Raw genomic sequence first — 26,452 nt, 5'->3', positions numbered from 1 at the left:
ACTCTCAGATTAGTTTCACATGTTCTCCATCAGCTCTGTATGAAACCCTGGAATGAAGACGAGAAGAAAAGACTTGGTTTATGTTTGTTTATTCATCATGTAAACCTTCAGTTTGTTCACACATCCCATCAGTAAAGTCTGTTAAATGACTCTTGTTCAATGATTTCATGCACAGATTCACTTCATCCACACAATCAGTGTGTTTGAGCAGAATCTCAGCTGTCAAAGAAAAGAATGAGCTCCTTATTGATTCTGATCAGGAGAATTACACTTTAAAATACCTCACAGTCCCTCATTTGTACGTCTCTTTGGACAACAACAACATTTGGTCTGCCAAACAAATAAATGTGAATGTAATTCTAGATTTCTTTCCAAAGTGAGAACAAAATCTCTGAGATAAAGGAAGGTCTGCTGCTTTCTCTCTTCAGACCCATGCAGTGGAAGAGAAACAACAACATACAAATACATCAATCCAAATATTCAACAAACATTTAGAGCTCAGACAAGTTTCCATTTTCATGCAGAGAAAAGTCAGTTCAGGTAAACAAAAGTCATCCTGAGCAGTGATAGCCTCCATGGCTAAACAGACACAGGAAGGAGCGCCGCCTAAAGAAACTCAAACATTTACACAGCAACTAATGACAAGACCTCAAAGTACCGCCCACAATGTTTGATTGACAGGTCAAGGCCACAACAATCAGCTCTCAGCAACAACCACGAAGACAAAATAAGTTGAAGGATTAAAAGACAGAATTTAACCCACTGTCCCTGAAATGACTTCTGACTATTTGACTTTACAGAACTTAGCAGTGGCTTCATAATAATAAAACCCAAGTCCAGCACAGAGAGGCTGAGTGAATGTGGTCTGGACTCTGTGGAGGAGAGTCATGGTTTTAGAGATGCTGTAGAAGGACAGAATACCTGCTCTGTGATCCAGGTACACTCCTACTCTGGAGGACCGAGGACCTGAGACGGGAGTTTGGACTTTGTTGTAGCAAAAGTTGTATCTGTTGTTCTGATAATTTAACATCCAAGATTTCTTATTTTGTCCAAATCCAGATTCATCCCCGCTTCCTGCTCTGCTGATGTTCTTGTAGGCGACTGCTACACGAACTTCTCCCCTTCTCCACTCCACCTCCCAGTAACAACGTCCAGTCAGACTCTCTCTACTCAGGACCTGCCAACATCTAGTGAATCTGTCTGGGTGACTAGAATAAGACTCTTCTTCTTCTCCTTCTTCTTCATCTTCTTCTATCATTACTGTTGCTTTTCTGTTCCCCTTAGATAATATCAGCCATGTATGTGCTGTGTTTGGATCCAGTTTGATTTCACATGAATATTTTAAGAAGTCAGCTCTGGTCTTGGGCTCTGGTTCTGGTTCTGACAGTAAAACATCCACATCAGTCACTGTCTTTAAGATGTTTGTCCATGTCTCTGTCAGAACGTCCTGTAGTTTATCTCTGACTTCTGACACAGCCGCTGTCACATCCTCAAAGTAGCGCAGAGGACGGATCTTGATGCTGGATGAGTCTGTAGATTCACTGAGTGCTGACAGTGAGGGGTAGTTGTGTAGAAACTGGGTGTGATCCTCTGTGTGTGAGAGCTGCTTCAGCTCAGCGTCTTTCCTCTTCAGCTCAGTGATCTCCTGCTCCAGCTTATCCTGAAGCTCTTTGACTCGACTCACTTCAGTGTCCTGCTGGGATCTAAGCTGCCGCTTCACATCAGACCTTCTTTTCTCCATCAGACGGATCAGCTCAGTGAAGATCTTCTCACTGTCCTCCACTGCTTTATCAGCAGAGCCATTGATAGCCTCCACCTCCTGCTGAAGCACCTTCACATCTTTCTGTCTGTCCTGGATTCTCTGCTGGATGTTTTGTCGACTCACCTCGAGCTCTCTCTGCCTCTCGGTCCTTTCTGCTGCAGCTGAGACTGTGTCGTGGCCTTTATGTTCATCCACAGAGCAGAGATAACAGATACTCTGCTGATCTGTACGGCAGAACATCTTCATCACCTCATCATGACGAGAGCAGATGTTCTCCTGGAGCTTCTTGGAGGGCTCCACCAGCTTGTGTTTTTTAAATGTAGGTGATTCAAAGTGAGGCTGGAGGTGTTTCTCACAGTAAGAAGCCAGACAGACCAGACAGGACTTGAGGGCTTTCAGTTTTCTCCCAGTGCAGACATCACAGGCCACATCTTCAGGTCCAGCATAGCAGTGATCAGCAGGAGCAGCTTCGAGTCCAGTCTTCTTCAGTTCCTCCACTAAATCTGCTAACATGGTGTTTTTCAGCAGGACAGGCCTCGGTGTGAAGGTCTGCCTACACTGAGGGCAGCTGTGGATTTTCTTCTCATCCTCTACATCCCAGAAGTTTTTAATACAGTTCATGCAGTAGCTGTGTCCACAGGGAGTAGCCACCGGATCCTTCAGCAGATCCAGACAGATCGAACAGCAGAATTTTTCTCGGTCCAGCTGAACTCCTTTCTGCGCCATTTCACCTCTCAGTGGCAATGACTGTCTGAGTTTCACTTCCTCAGAAGTGCAACTAGTTTGACAGGTAATCAAACTGCGCCTGCACTTAAGGACATGTTGGTTACACCCATCTTCAAACTGTAGATCTGAAGGGGAGGGAACAAGGAAATATATGGACAGAGGGGAGCTCGCTGTGATTTAAGAGCAGGAGGAAGAGGGAGGGGTTATCAAGCTGGGACTTGTTCCAAAATACTTCTTTGCTCCATATTTCTCCAGCTCTTTCTCAAAGTCTGTTCAATGTCAGAGAGCTGACTATATTTTAAAGGAAGCAAACAGAGATTGTATCTTTTAGCACTTTTAGTGCTTTGACACCATTTACCATGATGTGTGACACAATGCACTTTTACTAGGAAGCTTTTTATCAGACTAAAAACATGTTGTGAACTCAAAGTGCAGACAAAGTGAGCTGAGGAGCTTTAACCTCCACTACATCCCTGGTTAGCAGGATGAAGGCGCCCTCTTGTGTTGACTGAGCCGAGACCAGGTGAGAAGCTGGAAAATAGCAGGAAACCCAAAGACCCAAACTTTAGTTTGACCACATGTGAAGGAGGTGACACCTGCAGTTTGAACCCTGAACGTATTTCAGGACAGAACAACGTTTCTTCTCTTATTTCTGGTGTTTTGGCCCATTCCTAAAAGCCCCTGTCCGTCAGCTGGAAGTTCTCAGTTCAGAGGTGGAACGAATTACAATTACTCACGTTACTGTAATTGAGGAGTTTATTTGTGTAGGCTACTTGTACTTTTTGAAGTAGTAGTAAATCTCTAATTTTACTTTTAAGTATTTTTTGTTGAAGGTATTTTACTTCGCTACATTTTCAGTCACATCCGTTACTGAGTAAACAACCTTGCGACCTCTTTGGCTTCAAGAGCAAGAGAACAACAGCTGTATTAAAAGGCATCTGCTGTTACCACCAGTAGCCTAACTAACATTACAGGTGTCCCATGCAGAATAACGGCGCAGCTGCAACACAGCGTCGAAACCAGGTGATTACCATCTCACGCCAATCAGAGGCCAATTAAGGCTACAATTACAGGTTTTAACCATCACTCCTTGAACTGCCTCCTTGGTCTGCCAGCATTTTCTAGTAAAGTAGGCCCATGTAGATTTATAATCATGGATTTATGCATATGTTTTTTAGGAGTCTGTTCACACTGATATAAGCTAATAAAAATGTTCATTTTGCGAAAGTTGAAAACATTAAACAATAATATGTCAATTAAAAATGTTTTGAAAGTACAGCTCCCACAGTGTCTGCTTGGAAAAAAATGTTTCCTTGAACTTTTACTTGTACTTAAGAAAAAGTTCATCAAAGTAACAGTACTTTTACTTAGGTAGGATATTTCTGTACTCTTTCCACCTCTGTCTCAGTTTGAGCTGCAGGTGTGACTTTGGTGTTAACCTGGCTGAGTTTGGCCTGAGCGCTGCGCTGATCCTGGATCAGATGTTCCAGCTGCTTGTTGATGTACACTCAGTAAGCTCCGCGCAGCTGTTGGTACACTGGCAGTCAGAGTTTCAAGCTTCAGGATAAAAGAAGAAATAAAGGAGTAAAACAAATAATGAAAATAATTTAAGTGTGTTTTGTCTGACAGCCTAATTTCCTCGGGCAGGTCGTTCCAGAGCCTCGGGGTCCTGACAGCAAAAGCTCTGTCCCCTTTAGCTTTCAGCCTGGATCCAGAAAGAGACAGGAGCCCGAAGACCTCAAACTACACAAAGGCTCATAAGGAGTTAAAAGATCCAAAATCTAATCTGGAGCCAGGTCCTGGAGAGCCTGAAAAGTGATCAATAAGATCTTAAAATCAGTCCTGAAACAAATAGGGAGCCGACGTAAAGAGGATCAAACAGGTGTGATGTGATCGGACCTCTTGGTTCTGGTTTAAAGCCGAGCAGCTGAGTTCTGCACAGTCTGCAGTCGTCTCAAGGTTCTTTGACTGAGACAAGAGAAGAGGCTGCTGCAGTGATCAAGGCGCGAGGAAACAAAAGCACGTACAACAGTTTCTGCATCTCTGACATTTTAAATGGATCTTATTTTTGCAATATTTCTGAGGTGATAAAAACATGACTGGACAAACTTGGAGACGTGTTGCTCAAAGCAGAAACGTCTCGGGTTACGTATGTAACCCTTGTTCCCCGAGAAGGGGAAAAAGACACTGCGTCGGTGACGACACTATGGGAACGCCCCTGGATGTGGCAGGGCTGAACTATGAATGAAACTACTCCAATCCTATTAGTGTTACTAGAGTAGTGTGTGACAGCGTAACCGGAGGGGGTATATAAGCACGCCGGTACATAGGACACATTAGCCCTTTCTATGAAGCAAGACACTCCAGGCGGGGTGAGGTGTGGTGGACCGACGCAGTGTCTCGTTCCCCTTCTCGGGGAACAAGGGTTACATACGTAGCCCGAGACGTTCCCCTTCGAGGGAACTCGAAATGCGTCGGTGACGACACTATGGGAACGAGATACCCACTTAGGCTGCACCGAAACCCCGCCTGCCCCCAGCGTGCAGAACCTGACGGCACGACTAGGAGGAGAGCGCACGGGTGCCGGGTGCAGAAGGCAGGTCCAGACTGTAAAACCAGATAAAAGTCATAAAAGTGTGAGGGGTGGCCCAGCCAGCCGCATCACACAAATCCTGGAGTGACGCCCCGGCATGTAAATACTCAGTGCTCTGACAGGGCAGAGCAGATGAAGTCTCCCGTCCTCCGCCGTCACATGAGGTGGGGGATGAAACGCCTGCAGCACCGTGGACCCTGCCAGTCTGGCCGGAACCTTAGGGACATAACCTGGACAAGGGTGCAGGATGGCCCTGACTCTCCCCGGGGCAAACTCCAGGCATCGGGGAGACACCGCAAGTGCCTGGAGATCCCCCACCCTCCTCAGAGAGGTGACAGCGAGGAGAAAGGTCATCTTAAGGGTCAGGTGCTTGGCCTCAGCCGACACCAGGGGTTTGAAGGGGGCCTCAGCCAGCGCTTTGAGAACCACTGCCAGGTCCCAGGTGGGAACCCTGGAACGAGTCACGGGTCTCATCCTCCGGGCTCCACGGAGGAAGCGCACGACCAGCGGAAGCCTCCCCAAGGGCCCATCACTCAGAGGGGCGTGGGATGCTGCAATGGCAGCCACATATACTTTGAGCGTGGACGGGGAGAGGCCAGCGGAGAAACGGTGCTGGAGGAACTCCAGTATCACAATTACCGAGCAGGTAACTGGGTCCACTGCCCGTTCTCTGCACCAGGTGGTGAACACATCCCACTTTAGGCCGTACATCTCGTGGACGGGGCTCTGGGGCTGAGCAGCGTTTCGACTGCTCCTGTCGTCAGACCCGCCTCTAAGAACTGCGCCCCCTCAGGGGCCAGACTCAGCTGCCACAGGGCGGGGTGCGGGTGAACGATCCGGACACCCGCTGGGACAGCAGGTCTCTCCTCAGAGGGACCTGCCAGGGCGGGCCCTCGAGGAGCGATATTAAATCCGAGAACCATACTCGTGCCGGCCAAAATGGGGCTACTAGTAGTAGGCTGACGCCGTCCTGGCGGACCCGCTCCAGAACACCCGGGAGCTGAGCCACGTCTGTACCATGGCATCCAGCCCTAGCGGGGCTGGGGGTGATAGGGAGAACGACAGGGGACAGTGTGCCGTCTCTCGGGACGCAAACAAGTCCACGTCTATGGGGCCGAACTCTTCGCATAATAACTCCACCACCTCGGGGTGGAGTCTCCATTCCCCGGGCCTCAACCCCTGTCTCGATAGCAGGTCTGCTCCTGCTCCAGGACTGCGGAGAGTGAGGCGTCTGTTGAAATAATTATTCGGCGACAGATTGCTCCCAACACAGGACCTTGGGACAGGAACCAAGGCTTCCTCCATACAGACAGGGAACGAAGGCATCCGCTCGTAACCCGTATCGGACGGAGCGGATGATGTGGCGTGCTGGAACCTGTTGACGACAGCATCCACTGCTTCGCCAAACAGGCCAGAAGGCGAGAGGGGCGCATCCAGGAGAAAAGCCCTCTCCTTCCCCTGGATGCCTGATAGGTTGAGCCACAGATGGCGCTCCGTAGCCCCCAAAGCCGCCATGGATCGGCCGATGGAACGGGCCATTTCCTTGGTCACACGAAGAGCCGTCGCTCTACGGAGCTCCGTCAGGTCCTCCTCAGAGGGACCTCCCCCTGCGTCACAGTCCCGAAGAAGATCGGCCTGGTATGCCTGCAAGACAGCCATCGTATGTAGGCTGGCACCAGCTCGACCCGCTGCCATGTAGGCCTTGCCCACCAAATCGGACGTCATCCGACACGGCTTGGTGGGGAGCGCCGGCGTGCGGAGGGATGAGGGGAGGTTGGGAGAGAGGTAGCTAGCCAGTGCCTCCTCCACTCGTGGCATCGCTCTGTAGCTGTGCTGTCTGATTCCCGTCACGTTGCCGTAGTCCAGCTGGTGGGACGTAACGATCTGGAAAAAATGGTAGGGGCCGACGTGGGGGTGGCGCTCGGTGTTGCAGAAACCGCTCATCTAGTTTGCTGCCTGCCGATGGCTTCTGCACCGCCTGTGGCCAATCAATGTGCAGCTTGGCCACGGCCCGCGTCACCACTTCCAACAACTCCTCGTATCCTGGCGAGGGCTGATGACGTTCCGTTTCCTCTATGCTAAGCACATCTAGCTCCTCAGAGCCAGAACGTGTCAGCCTTTCCGGACTCGCCCCTCGAGTGGGAGAAACCGAGAAACAGGCTCCCGATCGGGGACAAGGGGAGGAGAATTCCAGGATTCCGCGGATGAGGACCGGAAAAAGGCCTCAGTCGTTCCGGCACCCTCGGCGATCTTGCGTTGTTATTCCCAAGGATCGAAGGCGCCGCGACGCCTCAGCGACCGCGGGGCTTGTGCCACGAGGGGAGCGCATCCGACCATCCTCTAGGAAGACCTGAGACCTCAGCACCCTCAGGGGCAGGGCCTCGCAATGGTCGCAGGCAGCCCTCTCGAGAGCCGCCTGAGCATGCGACATCCCTATGCATGAGACGCACATCCCATGGGTATCACCCTCCGTGTTGAAACGCTCACCTGGGAAGACACACTGTCGGAATCGCTTTGACATGCTGCTTCGTCTCGATGTCAGGTAGGAGCTTCCAAACATAGCCAGAGTGCCTGCTGAATAGAAAGAAGCTAATGCGTGCTTATATACCCCCTCCGGTTACGCCGTCACACACTACCGTTCTAGTAACACCAATAGGATTGGAGTAGTTTCATTCATAGTTCAGCCCTGCCACGCCCAGTTACCTTCCATTCAAGCTCAACTTCAGCTCTGTTTGTCATTTCATCCAAAACAAAGCAGCTCAATAAAATATCGTTTCTCACAGGAACGACGCTGAAATGGTGACAGGCTTAATGCAGGGAGTTCATTTAGAGCACATACGCAGTGAAAACATTAATACTTGGTGCAGCTTACTGGTAATATTTCACAAGAAGTAGTACTGCAGTATCTCACCACAGAGGCTCGTTGTAGTGAAGGGAAATATTAAAAAGTTCTTGTCCTCTGTAATTAAAATAAGAAACAGCAGGTGGAGCCAGACACACACACACACAGACATCTGTTAAACAGCCATCACTGCTGTTATTGCTGAACCAGGTCAGTGAACGCACCTTGGCCCATTTGAGCGAGGACTTGATCCCGTCTCTCTGTGGATGCATCTGGTCCACGTGGATCCTCCAGTACTGCAGACCGACACACAGACAAGAGACCAGTCAAACACCTGACACAACAGAGAGCATGCTGGGAAACTACAGTGTCAGGCTGTCATCATGTCCTTTAACTCATCAAAACTGCATATTTCACACTGAGCTCCATTACATTTATTTGTGCGATGTTGCTGTCAACACTTAGACTTGTATATATTATTAGATCCATCATATTGATCATTCTTACTGTAATAATAAGTGTCTGCAGTAATGCAGTAGGTGTAGTAATGGTAGCAGCAGTGGAAGTTTAGCTTGTTTTCATCATCACAGCTGATTTATCAGACAACATTTTATTACCACATTCTGCTTTGGGACTAAATCAACAGCCAGATATCAGACTGCTGCGTTCAGGGACCACTGGGACATTAAAGTGTCAGATCAGCACAGAGACTCCTGCCTGCTGCTTTTTCTCCTCACAAGAGTCTCAGTCTCCCCCTCAGTTAGCAGCAGCTTCACTTCCACTCAGAAAAGCACTTCTTCCAGCTCACACCTGCTCACACTTTAAACTGAAATGGACTTTTTTCACGGAACGAGCTCCCTCTGTGCCGAATGTAAATGTGGAGCGACGACCCAGAGTGCTTTGCTTTGTCCTCACCTTAGAAACTGAAGCTGCAGTGATACAGGAGGCTGTGTTTAAAACAGGTTGATACTGGATTTCCAGCTGCTGGTCTGTGCTGGAAAAGGTGGAGTAACTTTAGCTGTGATGGAGCAATAAATCAGTCCCAGCTGTCAGGAACCCTCATGGTGCCTGTTTTAGATGCATTTCAGACAAACAAACAAAATGTTGGTTGTAAAAAGCAACAAGTGACAGAAAACTCTGCTCATTTCTCTGTGACAAAGCTGTTTTAGTGAGGAAAGCTGAAAGGACAGAGACTGACTGACAAACATGAACTCTGTACTTTGTGGTGTTTCAGGAGGAAAACTGCCTCAGTTCTACTCTCTGATTAGTTTCACATGTTCTCCATCAGCTCTGTATGAAACCCTGGAATGAAGACGAGAAGAAAAGACTTGGTTCATGTTTGTTTATTCATCATGTAGAGCTCAGACAAGTTTCCATTTTCATGCAGAGAAAAGTCAGTTCAGGTAAACAAAAGTCATCCTGAGCAGTGATAGCCTCCATGGCTAAACAGACACAGGAAGGAGCGCCGCCTAAAGAAACTCAAACATTTACACAGCAACTAATGACAAGACCTCAAAGTACCGCCCACAATGTTTGATTGACAGGTCAAGGCCACAACAATCAGCTCTCAGCAACAAACATGAAGACAAAATAAGTTGAAGGATTAAAACACAGAATTTAACCCACTGTCCCTGAAATGACTTCTGACTGTTTGACAGAACTTAGCAGTGGCTCCATAACAAGAAAACCCAAGTCCAGCACAGAGAGGCTGAGTGAATGTGGTCTGGACTCTGTGGAGGAGAGTCATGGTTTCAGAGATGCTGTAGAAGGACAGAATACCTGCTCTGTGATCCAGGTACACTCCTACTCTGGAGGACCGAGGACCTGAGACGGGAGTTTGGACTTTGTTGTAGCAAAAGTTGTATCTGTGGTCCTGATAATTTAACATCCAAGATTTGTCATTTCGTCCAAATCCACATTCATCCCAGCTCCCTGCTCTGCTGATGTTCTTGTAGGCGACTGCTACATAAACTCCTCCCCTTCTCCACTCCACCTCCCAGTAACAACGTCCAGTCAGACTCTCTCTACTCAGGACCTGCCAGCATTCAGTGAATCTGTCTGGGTGATGAGAATAATACTGTTCTTCCATTACTGTTACTTTTCTGTTCCCCTCAGATAATATCAGCCATGTGTGTGCTGTGTTTGGATCCAGTTTGATTTCACGTGAATATTTTAAGAAGTCAGCTCTGGTCTTGGGCTCTGGTTCTGACAGTAAAACATCCACATCAGTCACTGTCTTTAAGATGTTTGTCCATTTCTCTGTCAGAACGTCCTGTAGTTTGTCTCTGACTTCTGACACAGCCGCTGTCACATCCTCAAAGTAGCGCAGAGGACGGATCTTGATTCTGGATGAGTCTGTAGATTCACTGAGTGCTGACACTGAGGGGTAGTTGTGTAGAAACTGGTTGTCATCCTCTGTGTGTGAGAGCTGCTTCAGCTCAGCGTCTTTCCTCTTCAGTTCAGTGATCTCCTGCTCCAGCTTATCCTGAAGCTCTTTGACTCGACTCACTTCAGTGTCCTGCTGGGATCTGAGCTGCCGCTTCACATCAGACCTTCTTTTCTCCATCAGACGGATCAGCTCAGTGAAGATCTTCTCACTGTCCTCCACTGCTTTATCAGCAGAGCCATTGATAGCCTCCACCTCCTGCTGAAGCACCTTCACATCTTTCTCTCTGTCCAGGATTCTCTGCTGGATGTTTTGTCGACTCACCTTGAGCTCTCTCTGCCTCTCGGTCCTTTCTGCTGCAGCTGAGACTGTGACGTGGCCTTTATGTTCATCCACAGAGCAGAGATAACAGATACTCTGCTGATCAGTACGGCAGAACATCTTCATCACCTCATCATGACGAGAGCAGATGTTCTCCTGGAGGTTCTTGGAGGGCTCCACCAGCGTGTGATTTTGAAACGCAGGAGATTCAAAGTGAGGCTGGAGGTGTTTCTCACAGTAAGAGACCAGACAGACCAGACAGGACTTGAGGGCTTTCAGTTTTCTCCCAGTGCAGACATCACAGGCCACATCTTCAGGTCCAGCATAGCAGTGATCAGCAGGAGCAGCTTCGAGTCCAGTCTTCTTCAGTTCCTCCACTAAATCTGCTAACATGGTGTTTTTCAGCAGGACAGGCCTCGGTGTGAAGGTCTGCCTACACTGAGGGCAGCTGTGGATTTTCTTCTCATCCTCTACATCCCAGAAGCTTTTAATACAGTTCATGCAGTAGCTGTGTCCACAGGGAATAGCCACCGGATCCTTCAGTAGATCCAGACAGATCGAACAGCAGAATTTTTCTCGGTCCAGCTGAACTCCTTTCTGCGCCATTTTACCTCTCAGTGGCAACGACTGTCTGAGTTTCACTTCCTCAGAAGTGCAACTAGATTGAGCTCTGATCTAAACAGGATGTGTCTCTGCAGTGAACGGGGCCTTTCAGCTCCTGCACGTCAGCACATGTTGGTTACACCCATCTTCAAACTGGAGATCTGAAGGGGAGGGAACAAGGAAATATATGGACAGAGTGGAGCTCGCTGTGATTGGAGAGCAGGAGGAAGAGGGAGGGGTTATTGAGCTGGGACTCATTCCAGGAAGAGTATCAGCTCTGTGGATTTTTTTTCTCATTTACAGCGAAGCCTCGGTTAAAACCTTCTCCTGTCTGAAGACATTAAAGTTTTTAGTTGTAAAATACTTCTTGGCTCCATATTTCTAAAAATCTTCCTCAAATTCTATTCAATGTTTCTTTGACTGGTTAAAACCAGCTGACTGACAATAATCAAACTAAAATCCTGCCGTATAATCGTGTTTTCCCTTCTTTGAAGTGTAAATAAAGGAGGACAAACTGAAGTCAAAGCTGCAGTCAGTGAGAACCAGAAGCCAAACAAACACTAATAAAGGCGATCAGTTCAGCTGGAGAGCAGAGCAGATGAATTCTCCCGTCCTCCGCCGTCACATGAGGTGGGGGATGAAACGCCTGCAGCACCGTGGACCCTGCCAGTCTGGACGGAACCTTAGGGACATAGCCCGGACAGGGGTGCAGGATGGCTCTGACCCTCCCCGGGGCAAACTCCAGGCATTAAGGAGAAACCGAAAGTGCCTGGAGATCCCCCAGCCTCCTCAGAGAGGTGATAGCGAGGAGAAAGGCCATCTTAAGGGTCAGGTGCTTGGCCTCAGCCGACTCCAGGGGTTCGAAGGGGGCCTCAGCCAGCGCTTCCAGAACCACCGCCAGATCCCAAGTGGGAACCCTGGAACGACTCACAGGTCTCATCCTCCGGGCTCCACGGAGGAAGTGCACGACCAGTGGAAGCCTCCCCAGAGGCCCATCCCTCAGAGGGGTGGAGGTCCTGCCGAAAACCCGTGGCATGTGAGCCCGAGCACCTCCGGACTGCAGTCCTCAGATCCGTTGTCTCGGGGGGCTGTGGGCGAGAGTGCCGCCTCAAGTCCCGGGTGCGCTGAGGGGGACCTCGAGCAGTGACACTCTGCCCAGGCGGCTGGGACCGTCTCTCTGCAGCCGCCTTCCCTTGCGTCCTGGCATGCTGGAACCTGCTGACTATGGCGTCCACCGCCTCGCCAAACAGGCCAGAGGTCGCCACCTGTGCATCGAGCAGGAAGGTCTTCTCCCTCTCCTGGATGCCCGACAGGTTGAGCCACAGGTGCCGCTCCGTGGCCACCAGCGCCGACATGGAACAGCTGATGGCACGGGCCGTCTCTTTGGTAACTTGGAGAGACAGGTACGTGGCTCTGCGGAGCTCGGCAATGTCCTCCTCAGAGGGGCCTCCTCCCGAGTCCATGTCTTTCAGCAGGTCGGCCTGGTATGCCTGCAAAACCGCCATTGTGTGCAGGCTCGCAACAGCCTGCCCCGCCGCTGTGTACGCCTTGCCCACCAGAGCAGATGTCAACAACATGGCTTGTTAAGGGACGACGCAAGGCCGGGCGAGAGATAGCTGGCCAAAGCATCCTCAACCCGGGGCATCGTCCCATAACCAGAGCCCTTGACCCCTGCGACGTCACTATAAACCCAGAGCAGGGGAGTAGTCAAACGTGCTGTGAAGGGCTTACCCCAGGATTTGCACAACTCGTCATGCAAATCCGGGAAAAAGGGCAGAGACCTGCGTGTCTGGCATGGGCTGCGGCCAATCAAGCTGGAGCTTACACACCGCTCGTGTCACCACCTCCAAGAGCTCGTCATAGCTCGGCGCTGACTGATGACGTTGCTCCGGTACCCGGAAGTCTTCCTCCTCCAAAATTCTGAGCACATCCAGCTCCTCAGAGCCGGACAGCTGCAGCCTCTCCGGGCTCACACCCCGAGCGGGAGAAGCCGAAATACGGGTTCCCAAACGGGGAAGAGGGGAGTCGAAGCCAGCAGACGAGGAACGGGAAAAGGCCTCAGCAGTCCCGATGCCGTCGGAAATGTCGCGCTGGGAGCCCCATGACCGAAGCCGCCGCGCCGCCTCAGCGACCGCCGGGCCCGAGCCACGGGGAGAGCGCATCCAGCCGTCTCCGGAGAAAAGAGCCGCACGGGACCTCAGCACCCTCAGGGGCAGGGCCTCGCAATGGCCGCAAGCAGCCCCCTCGAGAGCTGCCTGGGCATGCGGCATCCCCAGAAAGGAAACGCACAAGGCATGAGTGTCCCCAGCCGTGATGTAGCGTGGGCATGGAAAGACACACTGCCTGAATTGCTCACCAGCCATCTCCTCTGCTTCTATGTCCAGGTAATCTTTCCGTATTGTAGTAGCTTTCTTCTGCGTAGTCTCAAACATGCTCCAGAGTGCCTGCTGAATAGAAAAAGCTAATGTGTCCGGTGTGCCGGCGTGCTTATATACACCTCCAGTTACGCCGTCACACGCTACCGTTCTAGCAACGCCAATAGGATTGGAGTAGTTTCATTCATGTTTTCAGCCCTGCCACGCCCAGAGGCGTTCCCATAGTGTCGTCACCGACGCAGTTCGAGTTCCCTCGAAGGGGAACTATGGAGGACCACTTCTGACATAAAGGGAAATAAATACAGAAATAACTGCTCAAAAAATAAATAAGCATCCGATTAAATGCACAAAAAATGAGGTAGATAAATAAATGTAATGCAGTAATTAAATTATACAATGAGACATAAATGTATATATCTCTTTTAATTAGCGTCTTTATTTATTCACCTTTGTAATAATTACCATATTTATTTATTGTCCGTTATAATCTTCACCTTTATTTATTAATTACTTATTTTTTTAATTTTTATTTATTTATTTAAGTGTGTGTTTTAATATTTTTGTCTTGTTATATTCTTCCTTTGCATTTCTACCCTATTTATTTGCACAATGGTTTTCAAAATAAGGTGTTAACACAGGTACATAAAGTATGAAAATAAGATTAATTGGCTTATATTCACAGAAGTATAAAACATGTTACATGTGTGTATTAGAAGTAAAATAACACTAAAATGTGGAAATTATTGAAGTACTGCAGTTGTGCTTTGAAATACCATCCTATCTTTCTGATATGAAGTCTTCTTGAGGTGGTATAAAACACATTTCTCCTTAAATTTTGATTTGAGTTGTGCACAACTAGGACCACATGAATTAAAAAATGAAACATTTCACTGCCCAAGTCAGCTATAACACAAGGATTGTTCATTAGGCTACATACTGTACAGTATTTGTGGACAGATTTTGTCCCAGGATTTATTATGCATTTCTTCTACTTCATTGCATGATTTAGAATAATAAGTTCAGATATGGGAAGGATATGGGCAGGCTGTAGCAGAAAACAACTTACCTTTCTCAAGTTTTACAGTAATGTCACATATGTTTATGAAGGTGGATCAAACAGAGCTAATCTTAAATGTCAAAGTAGATAGGAGCCTAGTAGACCTATTTATTTTATTTCTTTACATATTACATAAGATGAATAAACTATGCAGACAGTTGTAAAAAATCTTGAATGTTCTCCATTTGTTAACCTGTAGTTACACAGTAATATTAGGGGTGTGGGCTGCATTAAAAGTCCCCACTGTTTTACCATGCTCTATAATCACAGAGTAACGATGAGATGTGTGCTGTTCTCCCATTCTTCCTGTATTTAGACATAAACAACAAGGCATTTAAGGGGGATATAAAATGATATAACGCTGTATTTTGTCATCATGTTTCTACCGTGGGACAGATGTTTTCAAAGCGGTGCTGAAGTTGTCTGTTTTCTGCTGGACAGGTAACTTAATTAACTTTGCTTGTCAGGCTTTAGCGATTCAAATGAAAACTGTGGTTTGAGAACTTTAGCTAGAAGCTGGCCATAATCACAGAGAGCCGTGACATGTTTCCCCTGTCAATGGTGTGAAATATGGATAAATTTTATGTCGCCTACTTATTCTCCAGCCTGTGGTTTGGCTTTGCTGGTTACGGTTACGTTAGCAAGACAATCAGCTGATCACTAAGGTTAATTGGCAATAAAACTGCAACCTTTGTTTAGAGCATGGAAGCATCAGCCAGCTAAACTTTTACTGACCGGTAGAAAAAATTGTATTGTTAGTTGGACTGGTTTATTCTCCAGCGCTGTGCTTTGGCTTGTGGTGTTATGTTAGTTGGATTAATTTCATGTAGTTACTCTCTCTCCAGCGCGCTGTTTTGGCTTTGTCTGTTACCTTTGTGAGAATCAGCTGATCGCTAATTGGCAATAAAAGGGCAGCTTCCAGCATCAGCCAGCTAAACTTTTACTGCGGTGGTAGAAAAAATATGTAGTTGGATTGTAACTTCATGTAGTTCTTCTCCAGCCTCTGTTATGGATTTGTTACGTGGACAGAAATGTGCCATTACCTTCCTGAAACAAACAGCTGATGAATATTATTGCTAATGAAACAGTAACAGCAGGGAAGCTCAGATCAGCAGCTAAACTTCACATTTTACTGCCCTGGTGGAAAACATGTATTTCTTTTTACTGCTAATGGTGATATATAGCATGACGGGTGTGCCTATCAAGTGACCAATAATAAATAATTTCTGAAATTGCATTAAAAAAAACTTTCTTGGATATTGCTTCCCACTGTGCACATAAATATGTAATTTGTACTTTCACATGCTAAATGCCCTTTAATAAAATTTTGCACCATTTTACCACAAGCTGAAATTATGGCTGTCTGTACTACTTTGTATGTCTGTTGTATTTTAAAAAAGTAAAAAGACATTTTGGTAATATTTGCATGCTTCTCTGTGTGATATGTAATATGTGATAGTTTTTGACAATTTCTTCATTGTCATGTTCTTATGTTAGTACAGATGAGCGAACCATCCCAAGATTGTATTACAGGAGTATGAGACATCATGTAGTACTTAATTTCTTCATGTGGCTGTTGTTTATTAATGAAAAGGTAACAATAATATTCAAAAAATTCGCAACCCTCACCACTGGATGTCACTAGAACTTACACACTGAACCTTTAAGAGCTTTAGCCTATATGATATTAACACTACATAAATTAGCCTAGCGGCTAGCGGACTTTTCCTTTCCTCATAGCTTAACAAATGACATGCATTATTTATAATATTTTGTACTCACCACTGGTCAAGTCACTGCATCTCCCAGTTGAATGGCGTCTTTGTTGAAACAGCAGCTGATAGCAGAGCAACGAGCTGCTCCGTGTACCGTAAATACTCAAATAAGAGCGCGCTCCAGATATAGCTGCGGCTTGCTGACTATTAATCGGGTGCTTATTTATTTATTGAGCATTTATTTATTTCTGTATTTATTTCCCTTTATGTCAGAAGTGGTCCTCCATACAAGTCATTCCACCCACATTCTGTGAATGCCTCTCTTTTTCTACCTTTGTTTGGGCAATTTCGCCGCCATTGCTGGTTTCATTAATACCGTCGGGTTCAGGGCCAATCGGAGTCCGATAAAGGCGGTTCTCCTTCGAGGGAACTCGAACTGCGTCGGTGACGACACTATGGGAACTATGAATGAAACTACTCTAATCCTATTGGTGTTGCTACTCTAATCCTATTGGTGTTGCTAGAAAGGTAGTGTGTGACGGCATAACCGGAGAGGTATATAAGCACGCCGGCACACAGGACACATTAGCTTCTTTCTATTCAGCAGGTACTCTGGCTTTGTTTGGAAGCTGGTCTCGCAATGGTCGCAGGCAGCCACCTCGAGAGCTGCCTGGGCGTGCGACATCCCCAGGCATGAGACGCACATTCCATGGGTATCACCTTCCGTGATGAAGCGCTGACAAGGGAAGACACACTGTCGCTTCAACATGATCTGCTGCTTCGTCTCGACTCGATCTGCTGCTTCGTCTCGACTGTAGTTGAGTTGTCTAGATCTTGGAACAAGCCCTTCTCTGCACGGCTGTCTACGTTCCCCTGGCTGGACTATGGCAACGTGACAGATATCAGACGGCTACGGAGCGATGCCACGGGTGGAGGAAGCGCTGGCTAGCTACCTCTCTCCCAACCTCGCCTCATCCCTCCAGACGCCGGCGCTCCCCACCAAGCCGTGTCGGATGACGTCCGATTTGGTGGGCAAGGACTACATGGCAGCGGGTCGAGCTGGTGCTAGCCTGCACATGATGGCTGTCTTGCAGGCATACTAGGCCGATCTTCTTCGGGACTGTGACTTAGGGGGAGGTCCCTCTGAGGAGGACCTGACTGAGCTCCATATAGCGACGGACTTAGCTCTCCGTGTGACCAATGAAACAGCCCGTTCCATCGGCCGATCCATGGCGGCTTTGGTGGCTATGGAGCGCCATCTATGGCTCAATCTCTCGGGCATCCAGGGGAAGGAGAAGGCTTTTCTCCTGGATGCGCCCCTCTCGCCTACTGGCCTGTTTGGCGAAGTAGTGGATGCTGTTGTCAACAGGTTCCAGCATGCCAAAACTCAGGGAGAGGCGTTTGAGCGATCTCTCCCCCGCTGGTCAGGCTCCAGAACCGCAACGGCTCAGAAAAGGCGGACGCAGCCTTCGTCAAGCACCTACGGCCGCAGCCAGAAGCAGAGCAGAGCGTCACGGGATCCCCCTCAATCAACCTGGGATGCAAGACGGCGCTCTCGCCCACAGCCCCCCGAGTCATTCAGTCTCGGCGGGTCCGGGGGAAGAGGTCCTGAGACTTCGTCCGACTTTGGATCTGCGGTCCCTGAACCAATCTCTGAGGAGATTCAGGTTCAGGATGGTCACCATCCCCGCCATCATCAGTCACATCCAATCCGAGGATTGTTTTGTCACGATAGATCTACGAGACGCTTATTTCCACATCTCCATCCGTCCCTCTCTGTATGCTTTTCCCCCGGGAGCAGAGCGACTGGGGGAAAAGCATACAGAGAGGGAGCGGGTCCGTCAGGACGGCATCAGTCTACTACTAGTAGCCCCGTTTTGGCCGGCACGAGTGTGGTTCTCGGATTTAATATCGCTCCTCGAGGGCCCGCCCTGGCAGGTCCCTCTGAGGAGAGACCTGCTGTCCCAGGTGGAGGGCCGGCTGAGCGCTGGCTGAGGCCCCCTTCGAACCCCTGGAGTTGGCTGAGACCAAGCACCTGACCCTTAAGATGACCTTTCTGCTCGCTATCACCTCAGGGCCATCCTGCACCCTTGTCCAGGTTATGTCCCTAAGGTTCCGGCCAGACTGACTGTCCACGGTGCTGCAGGTGTTTCATCCCCCACCTCATGTGACGGCTGAGGCCAAGCACCTGACCCTTAAGATGGCCTTTCTCCTCGCTGTCACCTCTCTGAGGAGGGTGGGGGATCTCCAGGCACTTTCGGTTTCTCCTCAATGCCTGGAGTTTGCCCTGGTGAGGTCCCTAAGGTTCCGTCCAGGTTGGCAGGGTCTACGGTGCTGCAGGCGTTTCATCCCCCACCTCATGTGACGGCGGAGGACGGGAGAATTCATCTGCTCTGCCCGGTCAGAGCACTGAGTATTTACACTCTGAGGTCTTCCCGGTGGAGGAAAGCAGACCAGTTGCTGGTGTGTTTCGGGTGCCCCAAGGCTGGGCTCCCTGCTTCTAAACACACCATCAGTAACTGGATCATTCAGACTATTTCCCTGGCCTATCAGGTGCGCGGGTTGCCTTCACCTATGGCCGTAAGGGCGCACTCTACTCGAGGCATGCCGGCTTCTAGGGCCCTCCTCGCAGGGGCGTCGCTCCAGGATTTGTGTGACGCGGCTGGCTGGGCCACTCCTCACACTTTCATCCGGTTTTACAGTCTGGACCTGCCTTCTGCACCCGGCACCCGTGCACTCTCCTCCTGGTCGTGCCGTCGGGTTCTACACGCTGGGGGCAGGCGGGGTTTCTGCGTCACCGACACAGTTCGAGTTCCCTCAAAGGGGAACGTCTCGGGTTACGTATGTAACCCTTGTTCCCCGAGAAGGGGAACAAGACAATGCATCGGTCCGCCACACCTCACCCCGCCTGGAGTGCCTTGCTTCATAGAAAAGGGCTAATGTGTCCTGTGTGCCGGCGTGCTTATATACCCCTCCAGTTACGCCGTCACACACTACTGTTCTAGCAACACCAATAGGATTGGAGTAGTTTCATTCATAGTTCAGCCCTGCCACGCCCAGAGGCGTTCCCATGGTGTCGTCACCGACGCAGTGTCTCGTTCCCCTTCTCGGGGAACAAGGGTTACATACGTAACCCGAAACGGACTCTGGCAAGGAGTCGAGTTGAAATAACAGCATCCCCTCTGAAACAAAATCGGATGCAAAAAGTACTGACAACAAGAGTTGGGAAAAATCAAATAGGCTACTTGATGAGTATCAAGCCAAACTGCACAATTTGTTGGCCAGTGTTCTGTGTGGCGCACGGTGGCCTGAGAGACTTGTGACAGCATGCCGAGGCAGTGTAATGACCTAATATAACATACTAATTTGCTGATTGATTAGTCTGGATTCCATATGCAGCCTATTTGTTAAGAAATATTGTTACAATATAAATGAAGCACATGCCTACATTAGGGTATGGTTTGTTTTTTAAGATTTAATGGATACAGTCAGACACATCAGCATTAATTTATTAAGCGATATGAGAGAGATATACTGTAGGCTGTTAATACACATTTAATTATCAAAATATAGTGCCTATGTAAAGAATATAAACAACTATGTGTTATGCTTAACCAATCTATAGAATTGTATAATTCAATACTATAGAATGAACAATTGGATTAATGAAAAATGAAAACATATATACAATATATTTACTGAGCAATCATAACCATGGTGTTTAATTAAATTGAGAAGTGTTTGTAGATCGGATATTTATGTGTGGTTTCATTGTTTGGATGGTATTACTGCAAACAATGACAAATATTTTAGGCAAAATCTGAGAAATCTGCAGTTTCTGAGCAAGAACAGGTGCTCTGTGGAGCTCATTAGGAGTGAGCTTTTATGTTCATAGTTTTACTGTAGCAGTTTGAAAGACAAACAGCTACTCAGTGCTGCACATGTACTGTACTTCTGACTAGAAAACATTTATGAAAGGAAGTAGGCCTAACATACTCCAATACTGCACACAAAGCCAGCAACTTATAATCCACTGATGTTCATGATGTTCATGGAAAATCCTTTGCAAAAGTCTTTTCAATCAAATCGTATCAAAGCATTTGTTATGGACATGTTGATTTAATAAGTTAATAAAGTTCACAGTTCACATCCTATTTTTTGTGTTCTCACTGTCACACATTGTTAGCCTATGTTTATTATTGTCGTACCTCTGTATTGAGTTGTGGTAGTAATAATGTACATAGTCTAAAGTAGTCTTATCAATGTGGACCAGAGTCAGAAGACACTAAATTGTTAAGAGCCTGAGAATTGAATGTCAATAAAAAGAATACCACACCCGAATGACAGTTTGCATTAAGTGTATTAAATACACAGGGATGGTACATACATAAAAAAGCAGGTATGAAAAATAACAAACTAAAATAATAAAGTGCACACATAAAAAAAACCCCTTCCTTTTAACTTCGTTGAGCTCAGTTCGTCCTTAGTTCCACTTGCCTTTATTGACAAGAGTTCATTTCTCACCGTTGGGGCCCTTTTAAGTTTGTGTTAGAGTTTGTCCTACCACCATGAAGATGAGGAAGATCCTGGCAATCCGTCTAAAGTCAGAATCACAAACACGGTTGGCTCGCCACCCAGCCACCTAGACTGGGAATCCACAAAGCTCTGGAAAAACGTCTGGAACATGTAGATTGGTATCACTCCGTGGAATGGATCTCAGCTGCACAAGGCTTCCAACTCTTTACCAAAACCTGACCTATAAACAAGGCCAAATCATTTCTCTCAATTACCATTCAGCGAATACATGGACTGCTACATGGGCTACTATAAAATAAAATGAAATATTTCAGTACACCTATAATGCAATATCAAAATCGCTCTCTCATTGTACAACAGCTTCTTGTTTCTTCTTATATATAAAAAGTATGAATTTCTCAATTATCAAAAGTACATGTACATCAAAAATTACATCCTTGATATAAACACTAAGTTTTATGAACCCTAAGTAACATTAGCAGTGTCATAAATAAACTGCAGGCATTGCATGTAAACATTGATCAAATCGTATTACTTCAAATTAGAGGCATTAAGGTGTTAGCGTGCTCATTTATCCCCCTCTGCACCGGTAACAGTGGAAAGAATGCACTAAAAATTTACCTCTTTAACTTCCAGTAACAACAGTTTTTAACATCATTATTTTTTCAAAGTAACCATTTAGCAACAACATGGAAAGGTAACAATTCCTTTTATAACCCACAAACAAAATAGTTTGTAATTTTCACAGGCATTAAAGAGTATTCCGATAGCGTATTGTGGTTAATTACCCTATTAGCATATGAATACAGCAGTCTCACATTAACTTTACACAATTAGCACCTTTGCATAGCTTCACCGATTAGCGCCGATTAGCATAAATGCTAGCGGACTCCCAGTAAACTCAGCAGGCTAGATTAAATACAAATGGGCCTCAAAAGCCTGGGCCTGTTAACATGGACGCTAGCGAACTCAAAGGCCTAGCGCAAGGTAAACAACTCACCATTTTAGCGGAATTCACCGCCTTTAGCTCCGTGACAACAGTGGATTCAGGCACAGCTCTCATTTACTCTCTATATTACAACAGGGTATAGTCAGTATAAGCGATTATGATCACAGAATTTGTTTAATTCACTCCATGTCGTTTCTCGTCTTACCAAGGGGATAACGCAGCCTCCTACGCTCAGGTACAGGCGCCAAAAGAATGTGCAGAGACGCGAAACGAGAGGCGTCATTGTATCGGAACATAGCTGGCAGCTGATTGGTCAGCTCACTGCATCATAACGTCCACCCATTTGCTAACTTACAAGCCCATCAAAGATGCTGATAAAAATAAAAGTTAACCCTTAGGGACTTGGGTCAGACAGCTAAATAGTGTTTCTCAGTTTTAAGCCTGGGCTACACCAACCCTAGAGGAGAGTGTGTTTAATAAATGGAGGTGAAACCAAAGAACTGATCTTATCCAGCAACACACAAGAGTCTCCCGATGAAGTTCACCCATTGACTTCACTGGATCCCCTGTAGGATATATTTTTAAGGAAGCAAACAGACATTGTATCTGCACTTTTAGCACTTTCACAGCATTTACCATGATGTGTGACACAATGCACTTTTACTAGAAAGCTTTTTATCAGCCTAAAAACATGTTGTGAACTCAAAGTGCAGCCAAAGTGAGCTGAGGAGCTTTTCCACATTTCAGTTTTTTCAATTGCTAACAAGCTTTTACCTGAACTGTAGATACTTTATTGAAACTCTTAACACAGCAACACACCTACCTCACACAATTAGCCAAATTGTAAATTTTCCGCTCCAAACCACATCCTGGTCTTTAAACACAAACTCTACATTTCAGAACGCAAAAAAAAACACTCTACCAAAACACAGCAAACCTAACTCTAAATCAAATCGTTCTAACAAAGCAATAGCATATTTTCTTTACGAGAGGAACAACACAATCAATCACAGCACCACGGATAAATAGAGTTGATGGCATTACACAATCTGCGTTACTTTTCATGTTTCAGTTCTACCTGCATACAGCAGACAATGTGAAATCCATTGTTTTTTGTAATTCAGTTTCCTTTTACCGTAAACCACACCACGGTTTTGGCTTGAGGGTCAAATGGGTGCATTTTTGGCAACAAACTATGTAAAAGTGTCATCTTTACTTTATAGAATGTAGAGTAGGAAAAAAATGTAAGAGACAGAATTACAGAAGTAAAAGCTTTATTAACAACATGAAATTGCAGCCAGGGATCAACAAATAATCCAATTTATGTGGCTTTTGGTTCAACATATGTAAAAAATACTGTCAAATACGTTTACGTTCCGTCTTGGCCACTTCGCTCCTCCAACGAGCACGATCCCCAAGCACAAAGCAATCTCTGTCCCTGTTCTCACCTGTGACACCACGATTGTGAAACAAGCTACAACATGCCATCAGAGCAGGGGCGTCCTTCTCTAACTTCAAGAAGCTTATGAAAACTCATCTCTTTGTCACATTCTGCCTGTCGGTCGTGTTTTAGTTTAGCACTTTATGAGTTTTGGTCAAGCTGATTATCTGTTATTTTGGTCTGTTGTGTTTTGGGGTTCTGTCTTGTCTGTTGTCTTGTGTCTAGTTTACTCTGTGTTTTGGTTTTGGTTTCTCTGGGTTTTGGTTTCATGTCTTAGTGTTACTCCTTCTACTTCTGTGCAGGCTGTTATTTTTTATTAGTTCTGTCTGTTCTCCCCTGCTGTCTCTCTGCTTGCCTGCCTGTGACGTTTTAACTTTAATCAAGAGACATCTGGCTCGTGATGGACAGGCTTGTGTAACGTAGAAAAAAAACAACAGTAGCAGTATGAAAGGGGACTGTTGTCGCTTTATTATTATCGTTATTCTAAATAGACATTGCTAGTGTAATGTTATAGTTGTGTTTTTAGTACTTGCTTTTTATTTGATTTGATTTTATATAACTATTATTTATGCACCAATATACCGAAGCAAACATCTGCTACAGATCGGCTGCAGCCTTTTATTAGCCATTTATATTCCTCCAATTTTGAAAACTAAAAACTAGCATGCTGCAAAATAAGTCTATTTATCAGTTAATTCTGATTGTTTTTCCACTGTTTTAATTCTGTGTAATGAATTTATTGACTAAGAGCACAAACAAAAAGTTGGTTGTAAAAAGCAACAAGTGACAGAAAACTCTGCTCATTTCTCTGTGACAAAGCTGTTTTAGTGAGGAAAGCTGAAAGGACAGAGACTGACTGACAAACGCTCTTCTGCTCTAAACATGAACTCTGTACTTTGTGGTGTTTCAGGAGGAAACTGCCTCAGTTCTACTCTCAGATTAGTTTCACATGTTCTCCATCAGCTCTGTATGAAACCCTGGAATGAAGACGAGAAGAAAAGACTTGGTTCATGTTTGTTTATTCATCATGTAAACCTTCAGTTTGTTCACACATCCCATCAGTAAAGTCTGTTAAATGACTCTTGTTCAATGATTTCATGCACAGATTCACTTCATCCACACAATCAGTGTGTTTGAGCAGAATCTCAGCTGTCAAAGAAAAGAATGAGCTCCTTATTGATTCTGATCAGGAGTATTACACTTTAAAATACCTCACAGTCCCTCATTTGTACGTCTCTTTGGACAACAACAACAACATTTGGTCTGCCAAATAAATAAATGTGAATGTAATTCTAGATTTCTTTCCAGAGTGAGAACAAAATCTCTGAGATAAAGGAAGGTCTGCTGCTTTCTCTCTTCAGACCCATGCAGTGGAAGAGAAACAACAACATACAAATACATCAATCCAAATATTCAACAAACATTTAGAGCTCAGACAAGTTTCCATTTTCATGCAGAGAAAAGTCAGTTCAGGTAAACAAAAGTCATCCTGAGCAGTGATAGCCTCCATGGCTAAACAGACACAGGAAGGAGCGCCGCCTAAAGAAACTCAAACATTTACACAGCAACTAATGAGAAGACCTCAAAGTACCGCCCACAATGTTTGATTGACAGGTCAAGGCCACAACAATCAGCTCTCAGCAACAAACACGGAAAAAACACAGAAAACACAGAATTTAACCCACTGTCCCTGAAATGACTTCTGACTATTTGACTTTACAGAACTCAGCAGTGTCTCCAGGAGAACAGTAATAAAACCCAAGTCCAGCACAGAGAGGCTGAGTGAATGTGGTCTGGACTCTGTGGAGGAGAGTCATGGTTTCAGAGATGCTGTAGAAGGACAGAATACCTGCTCTGTGATCCAGGTACACTCCTACTCTGGAGGACCGAGGACCTGAGACAGAGGTGTGGACATTGTTGAACCAAAAGTTATAACTTGTATTCTGACAATATAACGCCCAAGATTTGTAATTTCCTCCAAATTCACATTCAGTCCAGCTTCCTGCTCTGCTGATGTTCTTGTAGGCGACTGCTACATGAACTCCTTTCCCTCTCCTCTCCACCTCCCAGTAACAACGTCCAGTCAGACTCTCTCTACTCAGGACCTGAAGACATGTAGTGAATCTGTCTGGGTGACGAGAATAAGACCGTTCTTCTTCTTCTTCTTCTTCTTCTTCTTCTTCTTCTTCTTCTACTGTTGCTTTTCTGTTCCCCTCAGATAATAACAGCAGTGTGTTTGCTGTTTTTGGATCCAGAGTGATTTCACGTGAATATTTTAAGAAGTCAGTTCTGGTCTTGGGCTCTGGTTCTGGTTCTGACAGTAAAACATCCACATCAGTCACTGCCTTTAAGATGTTTGTCCATGTCTCTGTCAGAACGTCCTGTAGTTTATCTCTGACTTCTGACACAGCCGCTGTCACATCCTCAAAGTAGCGCAGAGGACGGATCTTGATGCTGGATGAGTCTGTAGATTCACTGAGTGCTGACAGTGAGGGGTAGTTGTGTAGAAACTGGTTGTGATCCTCTGTGTGTGAGAGCTGCTTCAGCTCAGCGTCTTTCCTCTTCAGCTCAGTGATCTCCTGCTCCAGCTTCTCCTGAAGCTCTTTGACTCGACTCACTTCAGTGTCCTGCTGGGATCTGAGCTGCCGCTTCACATCAGACCTTCTTTTCTCCATCAGACGGATCAGCTCGGTGAAGATCTTCTCACTGTCCTCCGCTGCTTTATCTGCAGAGCCATTGATAGCCTCCACCTCCTGCTGAAGCACCTTCACATCTTTCTGTCTGTCCTGGATTCTCTGCTGGATGTTTTGTCGACTCACCTCGAGCTCTCTCTGCCTCTCGGTCCTTTCTGCTGCAGCTGAGACTGTGTCGTGGCCTTTATGTTCATCCACAGGGCAGAGATAACAGATACTCTGCTGATCAGTACGGCAGAACATCTTCATCACCTCATCGTGACGAGAGCAGATGTTCTCCTGGAGCTTCTCTCAGTGGCAACGACTGTCTGAGTTTCACTTCCTCAGAAGTGCAGCTAGTTTGAGCTCTGATCTAAACAGCATGTGTCTCTGCAGTTAATGGAGCCTGTCAGCTGCTGCACGTCAGCACATGTTGGTTACACCCATCTTCAAACTGTAGATCTGAAGGGGAGG

General features: G+C 46.6%; 3 protein-coding genes across 4 annotated transcripts; all 3 read right to left on the bottom strand.

Annotated features, from left to right (window-relative positions):
* Positions 1-73: 73 nt before the first annotated feature.
* LOC119900123 (E3 ubiquitin/ISG15 ligase TRIM25-like) lies at positions 74-2,631 on the bottom strand. The gene has a single exon (XM_038714884.1). The coding sequence runs from the start codon at positions 2,486-2,488 to the stop codon at positions 785-787; it is 1,704 nt and encodes a 567-aa protein (XP_038570812.1). The 5' UTR covers positions 2,489-2,631; the 3' UTR covers positions 74-784.
* Positions 2,632-9,250: 6,619 nt separating this feature from the next.
* On the bottom strand, positions 9,251-11,410 carry LOC119900113 (tripartite motif-containing protein 16-like). The gene has a single exon (XM_038714875.1). It carries the CDS (start codon positions 11,234-11,236, stop codon positions 9,527-9,529), a length of 1,710 nt encoding a protein of 569 aa, XP_038570803.1. The 5' UTR covers positions 11,237-11,410; the 3' UTR covers positions 9,251-9,526.
* LOC119900165 (tripartite motif-containing protein 16-like) lies at positions 9,251-26,376 on the bottom strand. 2 transcript variants are annotated; one of them, XM_038714934.1, is made up of 2 exons: positions 24,988-26,376; positions 9,251-9,545 (listed from the first exon to the last, which is right to left on the bottom strand). In XM_038714934.1, exon 1 carries the CDS (start codon positions 26,246-26,248, stop codon positions 25,013-25,015), a length of 1,236 nt encoding a protein of 411 aa, XP_038570862.1. In that variant the 5' UTR covers positions 26,249-26,376; the 3' UTR covers positions 9,251-9,545; positions 24,988-25,012. The 2 variants fall into 2 exon arrangements, with proteins under 2 accessions (XP_038570862.1, XP_038570856.1); XM_038714928.1 differs by having other exon boundaries at positions 9,251-9,559; positions 25,002-26,376.
* Between the last annotated feature and the right edge of the window lie 76 nt (positions 26,377-26,452).

Source organism: Micropterus salmoides, unplaced genomic scaffold (genome assembly GCF_014851395.1).
Source record: "Micropterus salmoides isolate LMB-PRFRI ecotype aquatic unplaced genomic scaffold, ASM1485139v1 Ms_hic_scaffold_1, whole genome shotgun sequence".
Classification (NCBI taxonomy): domain Eukaryota; kingdom Metazoa; phylum Chordata; class Actinopteri; order Centrarchiformes; family Centrarchidae; genus Micropterus; species Micropterus salmoides.
This window is presented reverse-complemented; position numbering and strand designations above follow the sequence as displayed.

Excerpts from the sequence above, each read along its gene's own strand:
- LOC119900165 (XM_038714934.1), bottom strand. The coding sequence starts at position 26,248 with ATGAAGATGTTCTGCCGTACTGATCAGCAGAGTATCTGTTATCTCTGC.
- LOC119900113 (XM_038714875.1), bottom strand. The coding sequence starts at position 11,236 with ATGGCGCAGAAAGGAGTTCAGCTGGACCGAGAAAAATTCTGCTGTTCG.
- LOC119900123 (XM_038714884.1), bottom strand. The coding sequence starts at position 2,488 with ATGGCGCAGAAAGGAGTTCAGCTGGACCGAGAAAAATTCTGCTGTTCG.